The sequence below is a fragment of the Acomys russatus genome, chromosome 4, assembly GCF_903995435.1.
Source record: "Acomys russatus chromosome 4, mAcoRus1.1, whole genome shotgun sequence".
In the NCBI taxonomy this organism is placed as follows: Eukaryota; Metazoa; Chordata; class Mammalia; order Rodentia; family Muridae; genus Acomys; species Acomys russatus.
Window position 1 is genome coordinate 8,111,276 of NC_067140.1, and position 19,172 is coordinate 8,130,447.

The 19,172-nt window shown below is 48.6% G+C and overlaps 1 protein-coding gene across 1 annotated transcript; it reads left to right on the forward strand.

Annotated features, from left to right (window-relative positions):
- Window positions 1-2,478: 2,478 nt before the first annotated feature.
- Actr5 (actin related protein 5) lies at window positions 2,479-17,083 on the forward strand. The gene is made up of 9 exons (XM_051143692.1): window positions 2,479-2,977; window positions 3,821-4,050; window positions 5,620-5,789; window positions 9,499-9,716; window positions 10,356-10,538; window positions 11,301-11,417; window positions 12,066-12,205; window positions 14,421-14,553; window positions 16,513-17,083. Exons 1-9 carry the CDS (start codon window positions 2,603-2,605, stop codon window positions 16,768-16,770), a joined length of 1,824 nt encoding a protein of 607 aa, XP_050999649.1. The 5' UTR covers window positions 2,479-2,602; the 3' UTR covers window positions 16,771-17,083.
- Window positions 17,084-19,172: the final 2,089 nt, after the last annotated feature.

Below are 19,172 nucleotides of genomic sequence, written 5' to 3' on the forward strand. Positions count from 1 at the left end.
GAGGTCAGTTTGCAGGAGTCCTGTCCTTTTTCCACCCGGTGGAACCTGGGATTCAACTTGAGTTGTTGGAATGTAGCGCCCTTAACTGCTTGCCACCTTGCTGGCCCTCTTTTTATTTACCTTTCTTTCTTTTGAAAACTGCTTTAAAAAGGGGGGGTGGGGTGGGCGAGGGGCTGGCGAGATGGCTCAGAAGTTAAGAGCAGTGGCTGCTCTTCCAAAGGTTCTGAGTTCAAGTCTCAGAAACCCGCATGGTGGCTCACGACCATCTATACTGGAATCTGATGCCCTCTTCTGGCCTGCAGGTGTATATGCAGTTAGAGCTCTCCTACATAAAACAAATAAATAAAATCTTTTTTTAAATGCCAGACAGGATCTCAGATAACCTGGCTGGCCTCCAAATCACTGTGTAGCGTAGGCTGGCCATGAACTCCAGGATCTAGAGTCTAGACCCTCTTGCCTTCCCATTCCAGGTGCTGGGAGTACAGTGTGTGCTACCACAGTGGGCTGCCACCAATTCCTTAAAACGTCACGTAGAATAAAACAGCCTTTAAAATGTGGAGCTAAGCTTTAAGAACGAAAGAAAATACAGCAATCAAGAAAACGGAAAACATGCGCTTGGTGGTGGCACATGACTTTAATCTCAGCACTCAGAAGGCAGAGGCAGGTGGATCTCTGAATTCCAGGACAGCCTGGTCTACAGAGTGAGTTCTAGGACAGCCAGGTTTATGCAGAGAAGCCCTGTCTTAGAAAAACCAAAACCAGAACCAAAAACAACAACAACAAAAACCAAACAAACAAAAAAGAAAATTGAAAACTAAAGCAGTTGTCACATAAGTACTTGCTTGAAAAAAGAGAAAAAGAAAAAAAGAAGTATTAATCAGGGTTCCTAACTCTCAAACAACAGCTGTTGCAGAGATCAGAAAACAGAGGAAAGAGAAGTGTGTGTGTGTGTGTGTGTGTGTGTGTGTGTGTGTGTGTGTGATGGCTACAACCCTTACACTTAGGAGGCTGAGGCAGGATGATAACAGGTAGTTTAAAGCCAGCATGAGATACAAAGTAAAACCTGATTAAAAACAACAACAACAAAAAGGAAAACCAATCAAACCCCAATTTGTCATAAAACCTACAAAAACCAAAGCACCCCTGCCCCAGGGGAAAAAAAAAAAAAAAAACTACGTAGGAAGCCAAGGGTGTAATTTAGAGAAATCACACATGAGACAAAATATAGGACAAACAGTCAGTGAACTGTGAAGTGATGGAAAAGCAAGAATCCAAATGACAGCTGTGCTATAGCCACAGGGGCCTCTCTAACCAGGCTGGGGCCATCTGAGAGCAGAAGCAATACTATGTTGTTTACTGTTGTATATTTAATTTTTAAAGCAGATTATTATGTAGCTGAGACTGGCCTGGAATGCCTAGCCTCTTACCTCTACTTCCCAAGTGTTCGGATTACAGGTTTGCACCAACAACCGTGTCCCACCTAAAACTGTTTTACGTGAGTGAAATAATGAAGAGAATATTTAGACAATTGATGGTCGGTTTGAGGTTCAATTAGCAAAAAGCACCACTGTGGGGTCCTCACTAACAGATCCCCTTAACTCCCAGAAAGAGGGACACAGCAAAGCAGAGCATGCCTAGTGCTTTTCTGTTAACACTAGCAGTCCATTACCTCCACTCCCACCGCATTTGCCCGAACTTGGTGACATGGTCACATCTGATAAGATGACCACATGAGAGAATTAGGTCAGTAAAAAGAAGAAAGAGGAATCTATTTATATGTATTACACATCAATCAATAATTAACAGCCCTTATGTCGTTATTCGAGATTTTCCTGAGGACAATTGAATAAATACGTTTGTTCAGTAATATGCAGGCTGAAATATATAATCTTAAGTAGACAGCTTGATGAATTTTTGCAAAGTCAGTTAATGTGCATAGTGAGCTGCCACGCCAAGAAATGAGCAGTTTGTGGCTTAGAATTTGCAGTTTCACTCAGCCCTTGAAGGCCCTGAGGTCTATCCCTGGAACCCATTGGGTGAAGAGAACAGATTTCCACGTGTGCGTCTTAGCACACTCCCACGCCCATCACGAAATGAATGAATGAATGAATGAATGAATGAATGAACAGAAAAAGAGTCAAGGGGCAAGGAGATGACTTTAATATGTCACAAAACTAAGGACTAGTTAAGCAAGGGAGACACAGATATCAAGCTAAACTAAGGGGACAGGGAGGGGCGGAGTCTAGCCCGGTAGGGGTGGAGCCTTTGGCCAACCAGTTAGCGCAAGGGGCGTGGCCGCGCAGCCCCTCCCCTGCTCAGAACTGGGGGCGGGGCTCCTGGCCAGCCAGTTAGCACGAAGAGGCGTGGTCACGCGGAAGCAGTTGGGCACAAGCTAGATCCGTTGTAGGACTCGCTGCCTGCACCAGCAAAGCAGAGAAACCTACAGAAGGTTCTGAAGCACCAGGAGCGAACTGGGTGCAGAAGAAAACAGCGAGTCCTCCTGCAAGGAGGAGGCTTCCAGACGTTTTGGGGCCCTGAGACTCAGACCGGGCCGGAGCTTCGTGACGCACACGGCGTCGGGGCGGGGCCGGCGCCCGCCAAGATGGAGACCAATGTGTTCCGGTTCCGAGATGCACGCGCTGCTCCGGATCCGGTGCTGGAAGCCGGGCCGGTTGCCTTCGGCTCGCAGCCGGTACCGCTGGTACTGGACAACGGGTCCTTCCAGGCTCGGGCCGGGTGGGCATGCCCGGGGCCGGATCCAGGCCCAGAGCCTCGCCTGCAGTTCCGCTCCGTGTGCGCGCGCGGCCGTGGCGGGGCGCGCGGTGGGCCGGGGCCGCAGGTGGGCAACGCGCTGGGCAGCTTGGAGCCTCTGCGTTGGATGCTGCGCTCGCCCTTCGACCGCAACGTGCCCGTCAACCTGGAACTGCAGGAACTGCTGCTAGACTACAGCTTCCAGCACCTGGGCGTCTCCTCGCAGGTGAGGGCAGGCTGGGCGGGAGCACTCAGTCTCAGCCGTCACTCCTGGCAGTCAGGTAGTAAACACCTCTAGCGTGTCTGCCTTGTGCTAGGAGCTACGATGCCTTTATCTTCCAGAGGATGGACTGTCATGGAAACAGAGACCAGTTTGCAATAATCCAAATGAGAGATGAGTTGACAAGAACCAGTCCGATCCTGGGAGTATTTTGAAGATAGAGCCAATATGATTTGTTAGCAGTTTGGCCAAACTTGACTTAATAAACTTGAATTGAGCCGGGCATGATGGCACGCCCTTTTAATCCAGCTCTGGGAAGGCAGAAGCAGGCAGATCTCCTGAGTTCAAGGCCAGGCTAGTCTGCAGAGTGAGTCTCATGACAACAGCCAGGGCTGTTAGAGAGAAACTGACTCAAAAAAACAAAACAAAACAAAACAAAACAAACAGGCATAAGGCTTTAACTGACCACGTGTTTTAATGCTTTTCAAAATAACATCCAGTAGAGGTGAAATGGATGCTTTTAAAATTCCTTTTGATCACCTTATTAAAGATTTATTATTTCAAAGTTATATATGTTGGGCGTGTTTGTATACAAGAGTGTAGGTGTCTTAGGCTTGAAATCTTCTGAGTCTGGAGTTATAAGTAGACCCGATGAGGGTGCTGGGAAACAGCAGACTCCTGTCCTCTGCTCTAAAGCTATCTCTCTCTCTCCAGCTGTCCCACCCCTACCCCCATCAAGTTGTTAATTAGAGATCAAAAGCAAATTTAGCCCTGCAATGAGGATTCGGGTGTTTGTTTGTTTCGTGCGTGTTCTATCATTCCTCTATTTGTCCTTCTCTTTCAAAGTAGGGCTGCGTCGATCATCCCGTCGTTCTGACAGAGGCCGTGTGCAACCCACTTTATTCCCGCCAAATGATGTCTGAGCTCCTTTTTGAGTGCTACAGGATTCCCAAGGTTGCCTATGGGATAGACAGCCTCTTCAGTTTCTACCACAACATGCCCAAGAACGCCCTTTCCAGTGGCCTAATCATTTCGTCTGGCTACCAGTGTACGCACATTTTACCCGTCCTGGAAGGAAGGTGAGTTCTGCTTGTGACTGGCGTCTGAGAAGCGCTGTGTTAGGACTTGCTGGAGAAATGGAGTGTAAAGATGCCTGCTGGGAGTGTCTGGTAAGTGCTAGATGACGGACCAAGCTGGGCCTAGCTCAGACATACCTATATCAGCATGTGACTTTGCAAGTTATTTTACCTGTCCTCTGGGACTTCCTGTGAGGAGTTCAGGTTGGTCTCATAGCTAATTGACAGTTACAAATTCTACAGTTCTGAATACAGGGAAATAGTTAACACAGTACCTGTCCCTAGAGAACATTCAATAAACATGTTTTGAATAAGTTATTTGACTATTTATTTCCCTCCTCTTTAAAAAAAAAAGAACTCTATTTATTTAGTTGTGTGTGTGTCTGTCTGTCTGTCTGTCTGTCTGGGCCGAGAGTGCTTATCTGTTTGTCTATTTGGACTTGAGAGTGCTTGTCTGTTTGTCTGGACTTGAGAGAGCTTGTCTGTCTGGACTTGAGAATGCTTGGCAGGAATCTGGGAAGTCAGAGAACGGTATAAGGACATTGGATAGTCCTACCACGGGGTCCCAGGGATTGAACTCAGAGCCCTCAGCCTGGGCAGCAAGCACCTTTATCCACTGAGCTGTCTCTCTTTCTCTTAGTTGAATATATTTAATGTAGACCATCTTGGCATTCTGGAGTCATTTTTAATTAAGAATTTTTGCATTGCAAGCTCTTTATTTTTTTTAATTTATTTATCTATTTTAAGATGTATTTATTTATTATTTGTACAGTAAGTATTCTGCATGCAGGTGTGCCTGCAGGCCAGAAGAGGGCACAAGATCTCATAATAGATGGTTGTGAACCACCATGTGGTTGCTGGGAATTGAACTCAGGACCTTTGGAAGAACAGACAATGTTCTTAACCTCTGAGCCATCTCTCCAGCCCAACACTGCAAGCCCTTTAATTCATATTGACTGTACCTTTATTTTTGGTTATATTGCCTAACACATACTAGACAATTATAGTCAGACTTGAATAAAAGGCAGAGATAATTTTAGCCTGTTCCTGTCTCAGAGCTTAGTTTTGTTTTATTTTCTTATGTATGCCCCTAAAGGTTCCCCACATTGCATGAAAAGGTGCTCGCCACCGGCAGCGAGCCCTGGCTCCAGAGCTGGACCCTTGGAATTGTAACCCTGTTCAGATGAGGCTCTTGTCCCTTCCAGTAGCTGGCCTGTGTGTGCTAACAACTCCTCTCTTGGTGGAGGGAAGCAGTTCTCAGGAAGCTTTTGAAATCAGACTCAGGCCCGGAGCAAGTAGCCGTTGGACCTGGCATGCTTGGCCATTTCCCGATTATTGCTAGGCTACTGGGATCCCCAGGACCCCCAAGAAGTACAGGCTGGTCACATGACAGCTTCCTTTGGGATGTGTATTCATCCTGTTGAACTGAACTGTGTTTTTGGTTTGTTTTTTAAAACCCTCCACTAGTCCACTTTGTCTGCATTAAATTCTCCTGCTTTCCCCAAGCTGTCCCACATTTTGTCCTTTAGGCTGCATAGAAGCTCAATGTTGTTCTTTATTACTTTGGTGCAGGCTGGATGCCAAAAACTGCAAACGCATCAATCTCGGAGGAAGTCAGGCGGCTGGCTACCTTCAGCGGCTGCTCCAGCTCAAGTATCCGGGCCACCTGGCAGCCATCACACTCAGCCGCATGGAGGAGATCCTGCAGGAACACAGCTACATTGCCGAGGACTACGGGGCAGGTGATGCCGGGGACCTTGCTCCCATATTCCAACTCTGTCGGCCTTGGAGGGCTCCTCACATTGTTAGCAGTGTGCCCCTTGCTTGCTCAGCACCCATCTCCCTTTTTTGGTGTTCATTTGGTGAGATTATTTAGTAAACTAATTGTCATAAACAGGTTCCCGTCACACACGATTGTTTTTATAATGTGCCTCCAGTACAACTTTTTATCTCCTTTTAAGTTAACATTTTTTAGGTAGGTGGTGGTAGCACACTCCTTTAATCCCAGCTTTAGGGAGGCAGAAGCAGGCAGATCTCTGAGTTCAAGGTCAACCTGGTTTACAGAGTTCTAGGACAGCCAGGGCTACACAGAGAAACTCTTTCTCAAAATAACCAAAACAACAACAACAAAAACCCCTGAGACTAGTTAAAGTTGCTTTATCACACCTTTAGAGTGAACTTTTAGCTTATCTTGAATTTTTATTTTTGAGTCAGAGTCTCCTTATGTAGTCCAGGGTGGCCACTACCTCTGGGTGTGGCCTCAGATCCTCCGTCTTCCTGCCTTGGTCTCTGAGCGTCTTGAACTTCTAATTGTACTTTAACATTGGTGTATTTTTGTTTACTCAAATGTGATAAAAAATAATGTCTTTCTTACAAATGTAAATAATTCAGATAAAAATCTAAGAACTGTGATCAATACTATTATAAAGACAGCCCTGTCCCACACTGTGTGACTGGGTTTTCTTATAGCCCTGAAGGGCACTGGCCTTCAGCTGACCACTGCTGAGCTTTGCTAAGACAAGTAATGTAATGCCTTCGTTTGCTGTTTATTCGTCCAACAGAAAGCTTATTTAGTGTACTGCAAGGACAGAAAGCTAGAAGGTAACAAGAATACTGCACCCACATGTCTTTGAAAAAAAATTTGTTTTTGCCATAGTCTCCTGTGTAGGCCCAGCCTAACATCAAACTTGTGTCTCTCCTGCCTCAGCTTTCCAATTGCATAATTGCATGGCCCATCTTAACCCTGTTCAGCATAGCTGAGTGGTGCTTACAAGCCAGGTCTTCAAAACATCTTTGTTGAGCACCTATGGTGTATGAGGCACAAAGAAGTTTGGGAGATAAATTTGTGGGTTCCCTTTTTTTTTTTTTTTTTTTTTGAGACAAGGTTTCTCTGGGTAGCCTTGACTGTCCTGGACTCACTTTGTAGAGCAGGCTGGCCTTGAACTCACAGTGATCCGCCTGCCTCTGCCTCTGCCTCCCGAGTGCTGGGATTAAAGGCGTGTACCACCACGCCCGGCTCCCTTTTTTTGATATACTTTGGTATTAGCTTTTTTTTTTTTGCTTTTGTTTATGAGATAGGGTCTCACTATGTAATCCTAGTTCACAAACATCTATAATTCCAGATCCAGATGATCTGATGCCCTCTTGTGGCTTTCATGAGCATTACATGCATGTAGTGCGCTGATACATTAGCAGGCAAAATACTCCTGCACACTTACTGGGCACGGTGGTGCATGTCTTAAAGGTCTCAGGAGGCGGATCTCTATGAATTCAAGGCCAGCCTGGTCTGCAAAGAGAGTTCCAGGAAGTCAAGGCCATTCTGTGATTTACCTTCGGTTTAATTCCATTGTGGGGAAAGAACCGTGTTTGATGTCAGCTAACCTTCTTTATTGTATGACCTCTTTGACAGAAGTTCCTTACACTTGAAGGGCGTGTACTGTGCTCTCATGGGTAGGGTGTCAGGAGTCATTTAGTGCCTGGTGGTGATGTGATCAGCACTGCTGTAGCCTTGATCACCTTCCTTCTGCTGGCTCTGCTGAGAGTTGGGAAGCAATGTGCTGCTGTCACCAGGACTGGTTGTGGGTTTCCCTTTTCTCCTCTCAGCTCTTCCACTGAGGACAAGATACTTGTTAGGCAAACACTCCTATTTCTCAGCTGTGTTCCCAGCCCAGATCTGTCAGTGTCCGCTGTTAGGTGTCTCACATTGTCTTGTTACCTATGTGTTTAACATTGTTAGCTCTTCTTGTCAGTTGGCCTTTTGTCATTATGTGGCATAGCAAGAGCCACTCTACCAGGCATGGTGAGATATACCTTTAATCCCAGTGCTAGCGAGATAGACGCAGAGGCAGGGGGAGCTCTGAGTTTGAGGCTAGCCTGTTCTATTAGTAAGTTCCAGGCTAGCTAGGGATCTATAGTGCAGTCTTTCTCAAAAAAATAAAAAATAAAAAAACCAGCCCAACTTTCTTTAACATAGTTTACATTGGCATTTATTATTTAGCAACAGAGGCTCCTATGGCTCAGGCTAGCCTAAAAGTTCCCTGAATATCTGTGGATAACCTTGAACTCCTAGTCCTCCTGCCTCTACTTCTCAAGTGTTATAGAGGCAGGCCCCACCCCTCCCAGCTGGCATCCCTTTACCTCTGATTTACTTTGTCTCTGCAATCAAGCTGCGTTTGCAGGTGTTATGTTATAATGAGTGTTTATTACGCTTTTATTCCACCGGGGATGGCAGCCAGGCCTTGTGCTCCTCAGCAGCAGCCTGTGTGCTGAAACCATTAGCAGCTAATGTATTTGTGTTCAAATTCAGACCTATTGTTTTATTTTCCACCTTTTCTCTGCTTTTTAAGTTATTAGATTTCCGTTTTGTTTTATTTTTCAGGCAGGCTGTTGTTTGATGTTGGTCATAGCTGCCGCAGTAGAGAGAGAAGCTCACCAAGCTACTAAGCCTCCATTTTCCAAAGGAGCAGAGGGGTCCAGCTTCTTGGAAAGACTGACACCTAATCTTGCCCTTGCTCCAGGTTTGCCAGGAGTGTCTTAGGACCAAGGCCGGTGCAGCTGCAAGCTCTCACATAGCACGGTGTAGATTCTCCAGAGACACAATGTTTCTTCAGGGTCCAAACAGTCTCAAAACAATCTCTCAGCCTCTACTGATCAGCCCAAACATAGCAAAGGCTTTGCTGAAACATCTTATTTAAAGCCAGACAAAAGGCTTTGCTTTGTACTCACTACAGCAGGGTCTCACCATGTTTTCTGGCTGGCCTAGAGCTCACTGTATACTCCAAGCTTGCCTATTGCAGCACCCATGACCAGTGTCAAACAACAGCCTGCCTCAAAAAATAAAATAAAATAGAAATCCAATAACCTAAATCTCTCGATCCTTGAACCAAAACCTGAGCCTAAGGGTGAGTATTACTTTGCTCGCCTAGACTTCTTTTTTAGATTCCATTTAAAATTTTCAGTTCCTCCCCACCCCCACCCTCCCCATGCCTGTATTCTTAGATGAACACTAGGGAATACAGCAAAGTGCAGTTTTCCTTACCTCTGTAGATTCAGTATTGATCACTTCAGGGTGGCAGTGTTAGCACTCAACTTCTTTATGCTTTTTTGTCAAAGTGTCTCACATGTAAAACTGTGAGCCGGGCAGACAATGATGTTTTTATTATTTTTAGTTTAAGTCATCAAATTTAACTTTAAGTTAATTTTGTTAAGTTTAGTTATCATATTTTAAGGGAGTCATGAGGCATTTAGCCCTGTGTGTTTAACAGCTTTTCCTTCACCCCGCCTGTTCTAGCATCCTTGTGTGGTTCTGTCTAGAGCCCCTTGGAGCAGGCCTGTGTATGCCTGGGTGGATCCAGAGGTTCTGAGTGTGTTCACTTGTGTGTGGCACCGATTTTCTGTGTCCCTGCTCACGGGCCTTTCACTCTCTAACGCCCCCAAACTGTTTCTTTGAAGAACTGCACAAGTGGCGCTGTCCTGATTACTATGAGAACAACGTCCACAAGATGCAGCTCCCGTTCTCCAGCAAGCTCCTGGGCAGCGCACTGACAGCGGAGGAGAAGCAGGAGCGGCAGCAGCAGCAGCTGCGGCGGCTGCAAGAGCTCAACGCCCGGCGGCGGGAGGAGAAGCTGCAGCTGGATCAGGAGCGGCTGGAGCGGCTGTTGTGTGTGCAGGTGATGGCAGTGTGGGGCTGGCCCCTGGCCTTGCTCTGCAAGGTGCTTCCAGAACATTCCCTTCCTCCCTGGTTTCCTTGGCTATAATGTGCAATGGCTGTCACGTTGCCTTTGGAATCAGGGAGTCCAGAGACCAGAATCATTGAGATGACTAATATGCACAGCAGCAGGTGTCAGAGAGAGCCATGGATGCCAGCTCTGCTTATTGACTTGTTTTGTTGTTTTTGAGCTTTTCCACCTAAGTGCAGTATGCGTAGTGCATAGATCTTAGGGTGGGCCTCTCAATGAGTGTCACAAAGTGACATGTGTACATGTCCTCTCTGTCAGATTGAGGAGCAGCATTGCCATTATCTTTCACTGACTCCTTCCCACTCAGAAGTGGTGGCGTCTTTGGTATCTGTCACCACAGATTAGTTTTGCCTAGTGCTGAAACTAGTATGCTATGCTAGCTAGCCCAGACAGTTGGATGGGAGGGCAGGTGTGAGTGTGTGTTGGGAGCTGGAGGGGTGATTCTGCTGGGGGCTGATGGGAGAACCCAGGAACCAGCTGCCTGCACTTCTCTGCTGGCTCCCAAGCTGCTTTCCCCTGTTGGCTGCACGGCCTGTCTCTGAGGATGGGCTGTGACTGCTCTGCTTTCAGGAGCTCCTAGAGGATGGCCAGATGGATCAGTTTCACAAAGCTCTGATGGAGCTGAACATGGACTCCCCGGAAGAGCTGCAGTCCTACATCCAGAAGCTCACCGTGGCAGTGGAGCAGGCCAAACAGAAAGTCCTTCAGGCTGAAGCCACCTTGGAGGTGGACGTGGTGGACAGCAAGCCAGAGGTGACGAGCCAGGGCGGGGAACCCAAAGGTCCTTAGGCTTGACGACAGGTGCCTTTGCTCACATCGTTCCATCCTGGGATGTAGCCATGAATGACCTTGAACTTCCTCGCTTCTACCTCCCCAGTGCTGGGATTTTAAGTGTGTGCTGCCACCATGTCCGCCTGATGTGCTGGGAATCGAGCCCTGGGCTAGGGAAGCACTCTGTCAACAAGCCACCTCTCCAGCCATCAAGCCAGCTTGCTTTAAACTGTAACTGGCCTTTTAGAACAATAGGGTGCTGTGGAAAGACCAAAGGTCACGGTTAATGCTAGGTATAGGGTAGTACTCATCAGTGATGTCACAGCTGTGCTTGAGTCAGTGTGGAGCTTGCTTTTGGCTCACAGGCTTGCAGCTGGAGCTTTACCATAGCCTCAGCTCTCAGTCTTGCATTCCTGCCTCCAGTGACTGCTCTCACCAGGCACTAAGCACAGAGTAATGTTTATATAACCCCAGGTATGTAGGTACACTTCTGCCCCCATGTAGGTTCCAGGAATTGAACTCAGGTTGTCATTTTGTGGCGGGCACTCTCACCCTTTGAGCTGTCTTGCTGGTGTCTTTAGTGTCCCCACCCCTCCCGCGTGAATTGCTTTGAAGAGGATTTGTTTTCTGCACGGGTGTTTGGAACATTGGGCTAGACCCCCTCCGTTTTCAGGGTAGAATCCGTGCTGAGATTTGCTGGGTCAGAGCCTCTGGGTTTGCTTATCTGCTGTGTTCTGTCCTCAGACCCCTGACCTGGAGCAGCTGGAGCCGACCCTGGAGGATGTGGAGAACATCAATGATTTTGAGCCCTTGTTCTCAGAGGAAGCACCGGAAGTGGAGAAGCCGGTCACCACAGTCCAGGTTTGACTACCGTCACCAAGACCACACTTACATTTTGAAGCCATTTGCATAAGTAATGGGCCCAGTCTGCTTCTCTAGGAGCCTTGGAAGCCCCGTTGGGCTTCTGGAAGGGAGCACTACTGCTGCTCTCAGCCTCAGCCAGAGGCTTTCTCCCTGGTGGGTGGTTGAGGGGCCGGTGCCACCTTAGATATGAGCAGAGGTGTCATGTCTAGTGACTGAGGTCTCCAGGCCTGCACACTGGCTCTCAGTGTTTCCCTTACACTTTAGCCAACACCGTCATCCTTCCTGGGGTCTGGGCCTCTTGTCATGATGGTGGCAGCTGACTGGACCTCGGTGGGAGGAGGTGCTAAGCCAGGGTGGGTAGAGACAGGGTCTTTCCCTCTGTTCCTCTCCACTACTGCTCTCCAGAGTCATCCCCCCCCCCCCCGCCCTTGCAACTTGGGGACTCGGACACGACACAATCTATGAAGATTTGTCACTCGAGCTTGAGCAAAAGTAGAAGGCAGAGATTTGAAGTAAAGTAGTTGAAAGGGTGGTTCTGGCCTGAACAGGGAAGCCGGGCTGGAGGAGGAGCTGTGGCTTGAGAAAACTACAGCTGAGGAACGTGTCCTCGCGGTCTAAAACATCTCTCAAACCTTGGGTTTGAAGCCCGTGTTTAACTTGGCAGCGTATCATCAGCTGTTTGTTGGGACAGAAAGGATTCGAGCTCCGGAGATTATTTTCCAGCCATCCCTCATAGGAGAAGAGCAGGCGGGGATTGCAGAGACCCTTAATTACGTCCTGGACAGGTGAGCAGGTGACACCATGCCATCCTCTCCTGAGTCTCTTCCTGGGTGTTACGTGGGAAAGGCGAGTGCTGGGCACTGGGGCGGTCTGCAGCACTCGGCCCTGCTGGCTCTGCTCAGGTAGCTGCTGTCTGGCCCAGGCCTGCAGGCAGAAGGGGCAAGCTCTGTTCATTTGTGAGCTCTAGGGACTTAACGTTTGAGTCTGAGCAACAGGAAATGTGCCCTGGCTTTCATATGAAACTTGACATTGGTAAAAACTAGTGACTGTAGCCAGGCACAGTGGTGCACGCCTTTAATTCCAGCACTCAGGAGGCAGAGGCAGGCAGATCTCTTGAGTTTGAGGCCAGCCTGGTCTACAAAGCAGGTCCAGGACAGCCAGCACTACACAGAGCAATCCTGTCTCAAAAAACCAAAACAAAAAACCAGTAGTCATTTTATTTATGTATTCATTGAGATAAGGTCTTTATATTCAGTGGCCTTGAACTTGAAGCTTCCAGGGTACCTGGGATCATAAATGTGTACTACCATACCCAGCAAGACTAGTGATTTTTTTTTTTTTTTTTTACATTTAAATTTATTTTTAATTATGGGGAGAGTATGTATACATGAGTGCAGGAACCTCTTGCATCTCCTGCAAAAGTAGTGTATACTCTTGAAAGAAAGAAAAAGCTGCACGGTGGTGGCGCCACGCCTTTAATCTCAGCACTTGGGAGGCAGAGGCAGGCGAATTGCTGTGAGTTCGAGTCCAGCCTGGTGAGTCCAGGACAGCCAAAGCTATACAGGGAAACCCTGTCTCGGAAAAACCAAAAAAGAAAAATGAAAAGATATGTGTGTGTGTGTGTGTGTGTGTGTTTTACCTGCACGTGTGCACATAGACTATGTGTGTGTCTTGAAAGTTAGAAGAGGGCACTGCATCCTCGAACTGGAGATGCAGGTGGTTGAGACCTACCATGTGAGTGCTGGGAATTGAACCCAGGTCCTCTGGAAGAACAACCAGCATGCGAGTGGTATGTATTCTTAACCACTGAGCTATCTTTTCAGCCCCAAGACTACTGAAATTTTCTTTTCTTTTTTTGTTTTGTTTTTGTTTTTGTTTTTTTGAGACAGGGTTTCTCTGTGTAGCCCTGGCTTGTCTGGAACTTACTCTGAGAACCAGGCTGGCCTCAAACTCAGAGATCCACTTTCCTCTGCCTCCCAAGTACTGGGATTAAAGGCGTGCGCCACCACCATCTCCTGGGTCTAGTGATTTTTACGTCACTCCCCCAATACTGCAGTGCTTCCTTCCCCCTCTGGCAGGCACCGGGTTAGACAGAGCTCCCACCTCTATGTGAGGGCGCCTGCCGCTCACTCAGGTGTTTTGCACACCGAGTGCTCTTCACTGCAAGTGGGCAAGTAGGGAGAGTGTTTGTAGCTCTGCTTGCTTCAAGTTCTAACAGGACGGAGCTGTGGGTAGATATTGTGATCTTAAGCATGGCTGCCAGTGATCTCTAGACTTTCTCACTCTTCACTGAAGACCGTCCCTCTTTTCTGCAGCTTTTCCCTCTCCTCCCTTCTCTAGGGCTGCTGGGATTCACAGCCAGCCTGCCCTCCTGGTTTTGTTTTTTGTTCCTTCAAGTTTCATAAAATGATCCTCAAGCTTTAAAAAAAAAAAAAGTATTACAGCCAGGAGTGGTGGCACACGCCTGTATTCCCAGTACTAAGAAGGCAGAGGTAGTGGAGCTCCGTGAGTTCAAGGCCAGCCTGGTCTACAAAGCAAATTCAGAACAATCAAGGCTATACCGAGAAACCCTGTCTCGAAAACCAAGAACCAACCAAATAAATAATTACCTAAGCAGAAACATTCTAATCTTTAGAATGCATTCTGTAAAGCTATGAATGAAAAACAAAAATACTGATTTAGCTTCTTTTTTTAAATGAGTTTTTTTTTTTTTTTTTTTTTTGTATGTATGTATATTGATGTATCTGATAGTGTCAGATCCCCTGGAACTGGAGTCACAGACAGCTGTGAACTGCCATGTGGGTGCTGGGAATTGAACCTGGGTTCTTTGGAAGAGCAACCAGTGCTGTTAACCACTCAGGCAGCTCTCCAGCCCCAGTCTAGTTTCTTTTAATTTGTCATGTAGACACTGGTAAGGGACTGTTGTACCAAGAGCTTGTCTTCTCCGGTCTGTCTTCAGTGTGTTCCAGTAGCCAACTTGGAGCATCCTTTTTCTCCTAGGTACCCAAAGGCTGTTCAGGATACCCTCGTCCAGAACGTTTTCCTCACTGGTGGGAACGTCATGTACCCAGGCATGAAGGCCAGAATTGAGAAGGAGCTGCTGGAGATGAGGCCCTTCCAGTCCTCCTTCCAGGTAGTGACTGCTGTTCCGGCCCTCTGTTTGTGATTGGCATCCCAGGCACTCACTGCTCTGCCCGCCCACTGTTTGTGCTTGGCGTCCAAGGCACTCACTGCTCTGCCCGCCCACTGTTTGTGATTGGCGTCCCAGGCACTGCCTGATTAGTGATTGCCAAAGCAAAGGTGTAAATGACTGGGATTCTGCAGTCCCATCATGCACTGCAGGGGTTCAGTTCCAGCCTTGTCTGTAAGCCACATTGGGCTGGTGCAGGATGAGACTCCTGCTTGAATACTGCTCTGTTGTTTGTTAGTCGGCAGTATTGAACATAATCTGGAATCAGGAGAGTGTCCTGAGCATAAGGGAATTCCCACTCCCGCAGGCAGAGCATCTGCAGTTTTCCCAAAGGGAGGTGCGTGCCGTCTGACCTCATACTTAATCCTGACATGGGGTCTTGCTTGTCTGCAGGAACCAGGAAGGTGCTTTGATGGCTCTTCTCTACATAGCGGTTATTTTATGTCACGGGGGACCATGAAGGAGCCTGGGCTGTGACTCATGTGATTAATATACATTTAGGAAGATAGTGTGAGGTCAGCCTGAACTAATGAGTGAATTCAAGTCAGCCTAAGTTACATAGACATATTCTCAAAAAGCTAAGGAGAGAGATTTTTCACTAGATTAGTAATGATGGCAGGGTGTGAAGTGGAGGAAACGGAGTTGTCTCAGGCCGGGCTGAGACACACACAGGAAGCAGTAGCTGTGACTGCGCACGCAGGAAAAAGATAAGAGGTGCTGTCAGGGGGGCTCAGGGATGCCCCTGGGACAGTAGGTGACACCAAGCATCCAGCCCTAAGTAACAGCCTGTAAGGGCACTTGGGAGCTGGAGGACATCACAGTGGAGGTGAGGAGAGAGGTAGCTGGAGAGGAGGGACAGTAGTGTTGGCACCAAGGAGTGGCATGCCAGAGTGTGGCCCTGCCCCAGACTGAGGCTGGCAGGGTGGCTGGGGAAGAAGGTGTTGAGTAAAAGGCTCTTGAAATGATCTAGATAACCAGGTGTGGTGGCACATGCCTCTAATCCCAGCACTCAGGGTGGCAGAGGCAGGAGGATCTCTGTGAGTTCAAGGCCAGCCTGGTCTACAGAGCGAGTCCAGGACAGCCAGGGCTATACCGAGAAATCCTGTATCTTTTAAAAAAAGAAAGAAATGTTCAAGATCTCCAGCGTGGCATTCCCAGAAGCCTCCTGTGATGGCTGTAAGAGCCCTGGTTGTAAGAGTGCTGCCCCTGCCCCTCGTGGCCTACCCACACCCTTCCCACCACCCTTCGGCTACCTTTTGGTGGGGAGAGCAATGAATATCATGGTAGCCCCTCAGTGCCAAGTCCACAGGCTGGGTCCAGCAGTGGCTCATGCCGGGTTGTCTTAGGCTCGGTGTGGGCATTTGTTTGGGTACCCGAGGCTCTGAGCTCAGCCTTCAGTACGATAGAAACAGGACAAATGCATTGTTTTTCTTTTGCTTGTTTTTACTGTATTTGTTAATTTGTGGTGCTGGTGGAGGAGCTTAGGGGCACTTACACACTGTGCAGGCACTCTACCAAGTTGGCCATGTCCCATGAACCTAAATAAAAATAGAAAGCAAATTGTAGGGAGAGATGTCTCAGTGGTTAGGAGCACTTGCTGCGGACCTGGCTTTGATTCCCAGCACCTGCGTGGCAGCTCACACCTGCCTTGGTCTGTGTAGATCAAGTTCCTGGAGACCCACGGACACCAGATATGAACATGGTACACAGACACCCATGCAGGTACACACCCACGTGCTCATTCACACCTGCCTGTGCTCTTCCTGAGAGGCTGTGCATGTTGGCTTAGCTTTGTCTGGAGGGGTGCAGAGATGGGGTGTGGCTGGGCCTGTAGCACTTTTCATATCAGGCCTAGAGCCCTGGCAGGAAATAACTTTCTCGTGCATCTGCTCTGCATTCCAGGTTCAGCTTGCCTCGAACCCTGTGCTGGATGCCTGGTACGGTGCCCGTGACTGGGCCTTGGATCACCTGGAAGACAGTGGAGCCTGGGTCACCAGGAAGGACTATGAAGAAAAGGGGGGCGAGTACCTCAAGGAGCACTGTGCCTCCAACACCTACGTCCCCATCCGCCTGCCTAAGCAGGCCTCACGTGCCTCCGAGACGCAGACTTCCGGGAGAGGCTCCGGGCCCAGTGGAGGTGGAGCTGGTGAGCAGGCCTAGCAGAGGGGAGTCCATGATGAACCCTGAGCTTCACCTTTGCCGTGTAGGCAGGAGTTGGGACACGTGCCCACGTCGCTGTCTGGGTCTACCTGCCTTGTCTGGCAGCTGACTGGATTTCTCCTGGGAGCCCAGCAGAGGACAGCAGGCCATCTACCTCAGTGAAGGACAGAGTGGCCTCTGGCATGGAGAACCACGGGCAGGCTGTGGCACTGCTCTCCTCAGCAGTGAGGGAAGATGGCTGGAGGCTGGAAGCCGACAGGCACAAAACGTTTCTCTTTGCACTTGAAAGCTTTTGTGGTTGATGGTTTTTAAAAAGCTCTAAAGTTCTCGGTGTAGTGTTTGTCTGTGTGTGTCACGATCCTGTCACTGCCCAGCATGTGCTCAGAGGTGGTGTTGACGTTGTGGAAGTCTTGGGAGTGGAAAGACACACCCCACCCCACCCTGTTCTCTTCACACTGCCTGTGGCCCGTCCTTTTAACTCTGTGGGAGCTCTCCCACACTGTGAGGCCTTGCCAGAATTGTTTTCTTCTGTTTTGTGGGTTTGTTGGTGCCATGCCCTTTTCAGGCCACTGCAGAGCTGACGGAGGAGAGTTCACCCTAAGGACTTCATTTTGCTGCGTGTCACCTCCCTTCACAGTGTAGTCTTGGCAGGTAGGTAGGTGCCCTCTTCCCCTTGGCTTGCTTTAGGACTCAGGGTCTCAGTGCAGCTCAGGCTGGTTTCAAACAGTCTTCCTTCCACACTCTTCCTCATTTACAAGTTCCTGGCAAGGATTTTAACTCTCAAACACATCCAAGAGCTGAGTCCAGCAGCTCCAGAGAACCTCAGCCTCAGCATACTGTTATGATGCACCCATAACACTTGTTCGCTCAGTTTGCTCTGAATAATCTCCTGTATCTCCAGTTCTCAGGCTAAGAAATTGCAGGCCAGAAGGGGCAGTGTGTGTGTGTGTGTATGGTGGTGTGGGCGGTCGGAGGTTAGAAGGCCTGGCAGCTGACCCATGAGTTCCTAAGGCATTTCCTGTTGAGTCACTGGCCATGCTTGGCTAGGCTAGGGACTCATGAGATGGCAGGAAGAGCCTGGACCAATCTCCATAGAGATGTGTTCAAAGCACCATCCAGGGCAAGAGATGGTGCTGGCCACTGGCCATCTCAGTCTTCTTCCTTCAGTCTACAGTTTATAATTTACTTTATTTTATGCATTGGTGTGGAGGTGTCAGATCCCTTGGTACTGGAATTACAGACAGTTGTGAGCTGCCATGTGGGTGCTGGGAATTGAACCAGGGTCCTTTGAAAGAGCAGATGGTGCTCTTAACCACTGAGCCATCTCTCCAGCCCCTAGTCTACAGTTTAAATGAGACTGCCTTGGAGGTCAGGAAGGTGGTGATGGGTCCTGGGCAGGTGAACCTGGTATTTCACACAGTGAAACAGGCAGGAAGCTGCACTGCTCAGGTTTTAGGTGGTGGTGAACATGGGAGGAGATAGGAGCCTAGGGAAGGGCTGAGCTGTGAGCTCTCTATTTCTGTGTCCTGTGAAATATGCCATGACCATGTGTGTATGTTCAGCCTCCATGTGGCACATTGGGAATCCTGCTCATGCCTAGAGCTGGCCAGGAGTTTGCTGCCTGCGACTTTCCTAGGCCTTCACACAAGCGTCCACCATGTACTATGGGTTTTAGGCTCTAGCTGGTCCCTTCAAAGCAGTGATGTTTTCCCAAGATCAGGAGCTATTTCATGCAGTTCAGAGGGTGCTGGGACCTTGGCCTTCAGAGCTGTGAGAGAAGAAACATCATCTGTCCCCTTCTCTTTGGTAGCTTGTCAGCAGCCCTTGGAAACAAATGCAGGTGGCCAGGTAGGAAGTAGATAAACCATCTAAGAGGACCTAACTCGCCCTGCCAAGGAGATGCCAGCAGGGGTTCACCAAGAGCTGGTGTGGCAGCGAAGAAGCAGGAGGGAGGAGCTCTGCAGGTCTTACTCAGCTTTTGTCAATGTGATTAGTCTAGGTGCTTATCTTGTGAGTGGACCATTTCACCTAGCATGATGTCATGATGACCTTGGGTTCATGATGTCACAGATGAGCAGCAGTTACCTGTCTATAGTGTCTACTGTACCCCCCTTCCCTCCCCCTTTTTTTCTTTTAAGAATGGTCTGACAGTCATTGGCTGGTGGAGTACTCACTATGTAGACCTGGCTAGCCTCAAGCTTGCGGCAATCCTCCTGTCTCTTCCTCCAGAGTGCTGGGATTACAGACATGAGCTACCATGCCTGGCTGTACCATACTTGCTTTATCTATGTGGTGCTGGGTGTGTGGGTCACCTCTGTGTCTCAGGTCTTCTGCTCAATTCCTTTGGTGGTACTGGATGGAGTGGGAGCTGGGCTCGGTGTCCACGGAACCTGCTGACAGAG

What these genes read in the sequence shown, in the direction of transcription:
- Actr5 (XM_051143692.1), top strand. Translation starts at nt 2,603, where the DNA reads ATGGAGACCAATGTGTTCCGGTTCCGAGATGCACGCGCTGCTCCGGAT. An exon ending in TGCCGAGGACTACGGGGCAG is followed by an intron (nt 5,790 to 9,498) that starts GTGATGCCGGGG and finishes GTTTCTTTGAAG; the next exon opens with AACTGCACAAGTGGCGCTGT. An exon ending in TGGTGGACAGCAAGCCAGAG is followed by an intron (nt 10,539 to 11,300) that starts GTGACGAGCCAG and finishes TTCTGTCCTCAG; the next exon opens with ACCCCTGACCTGGAGCAGCT.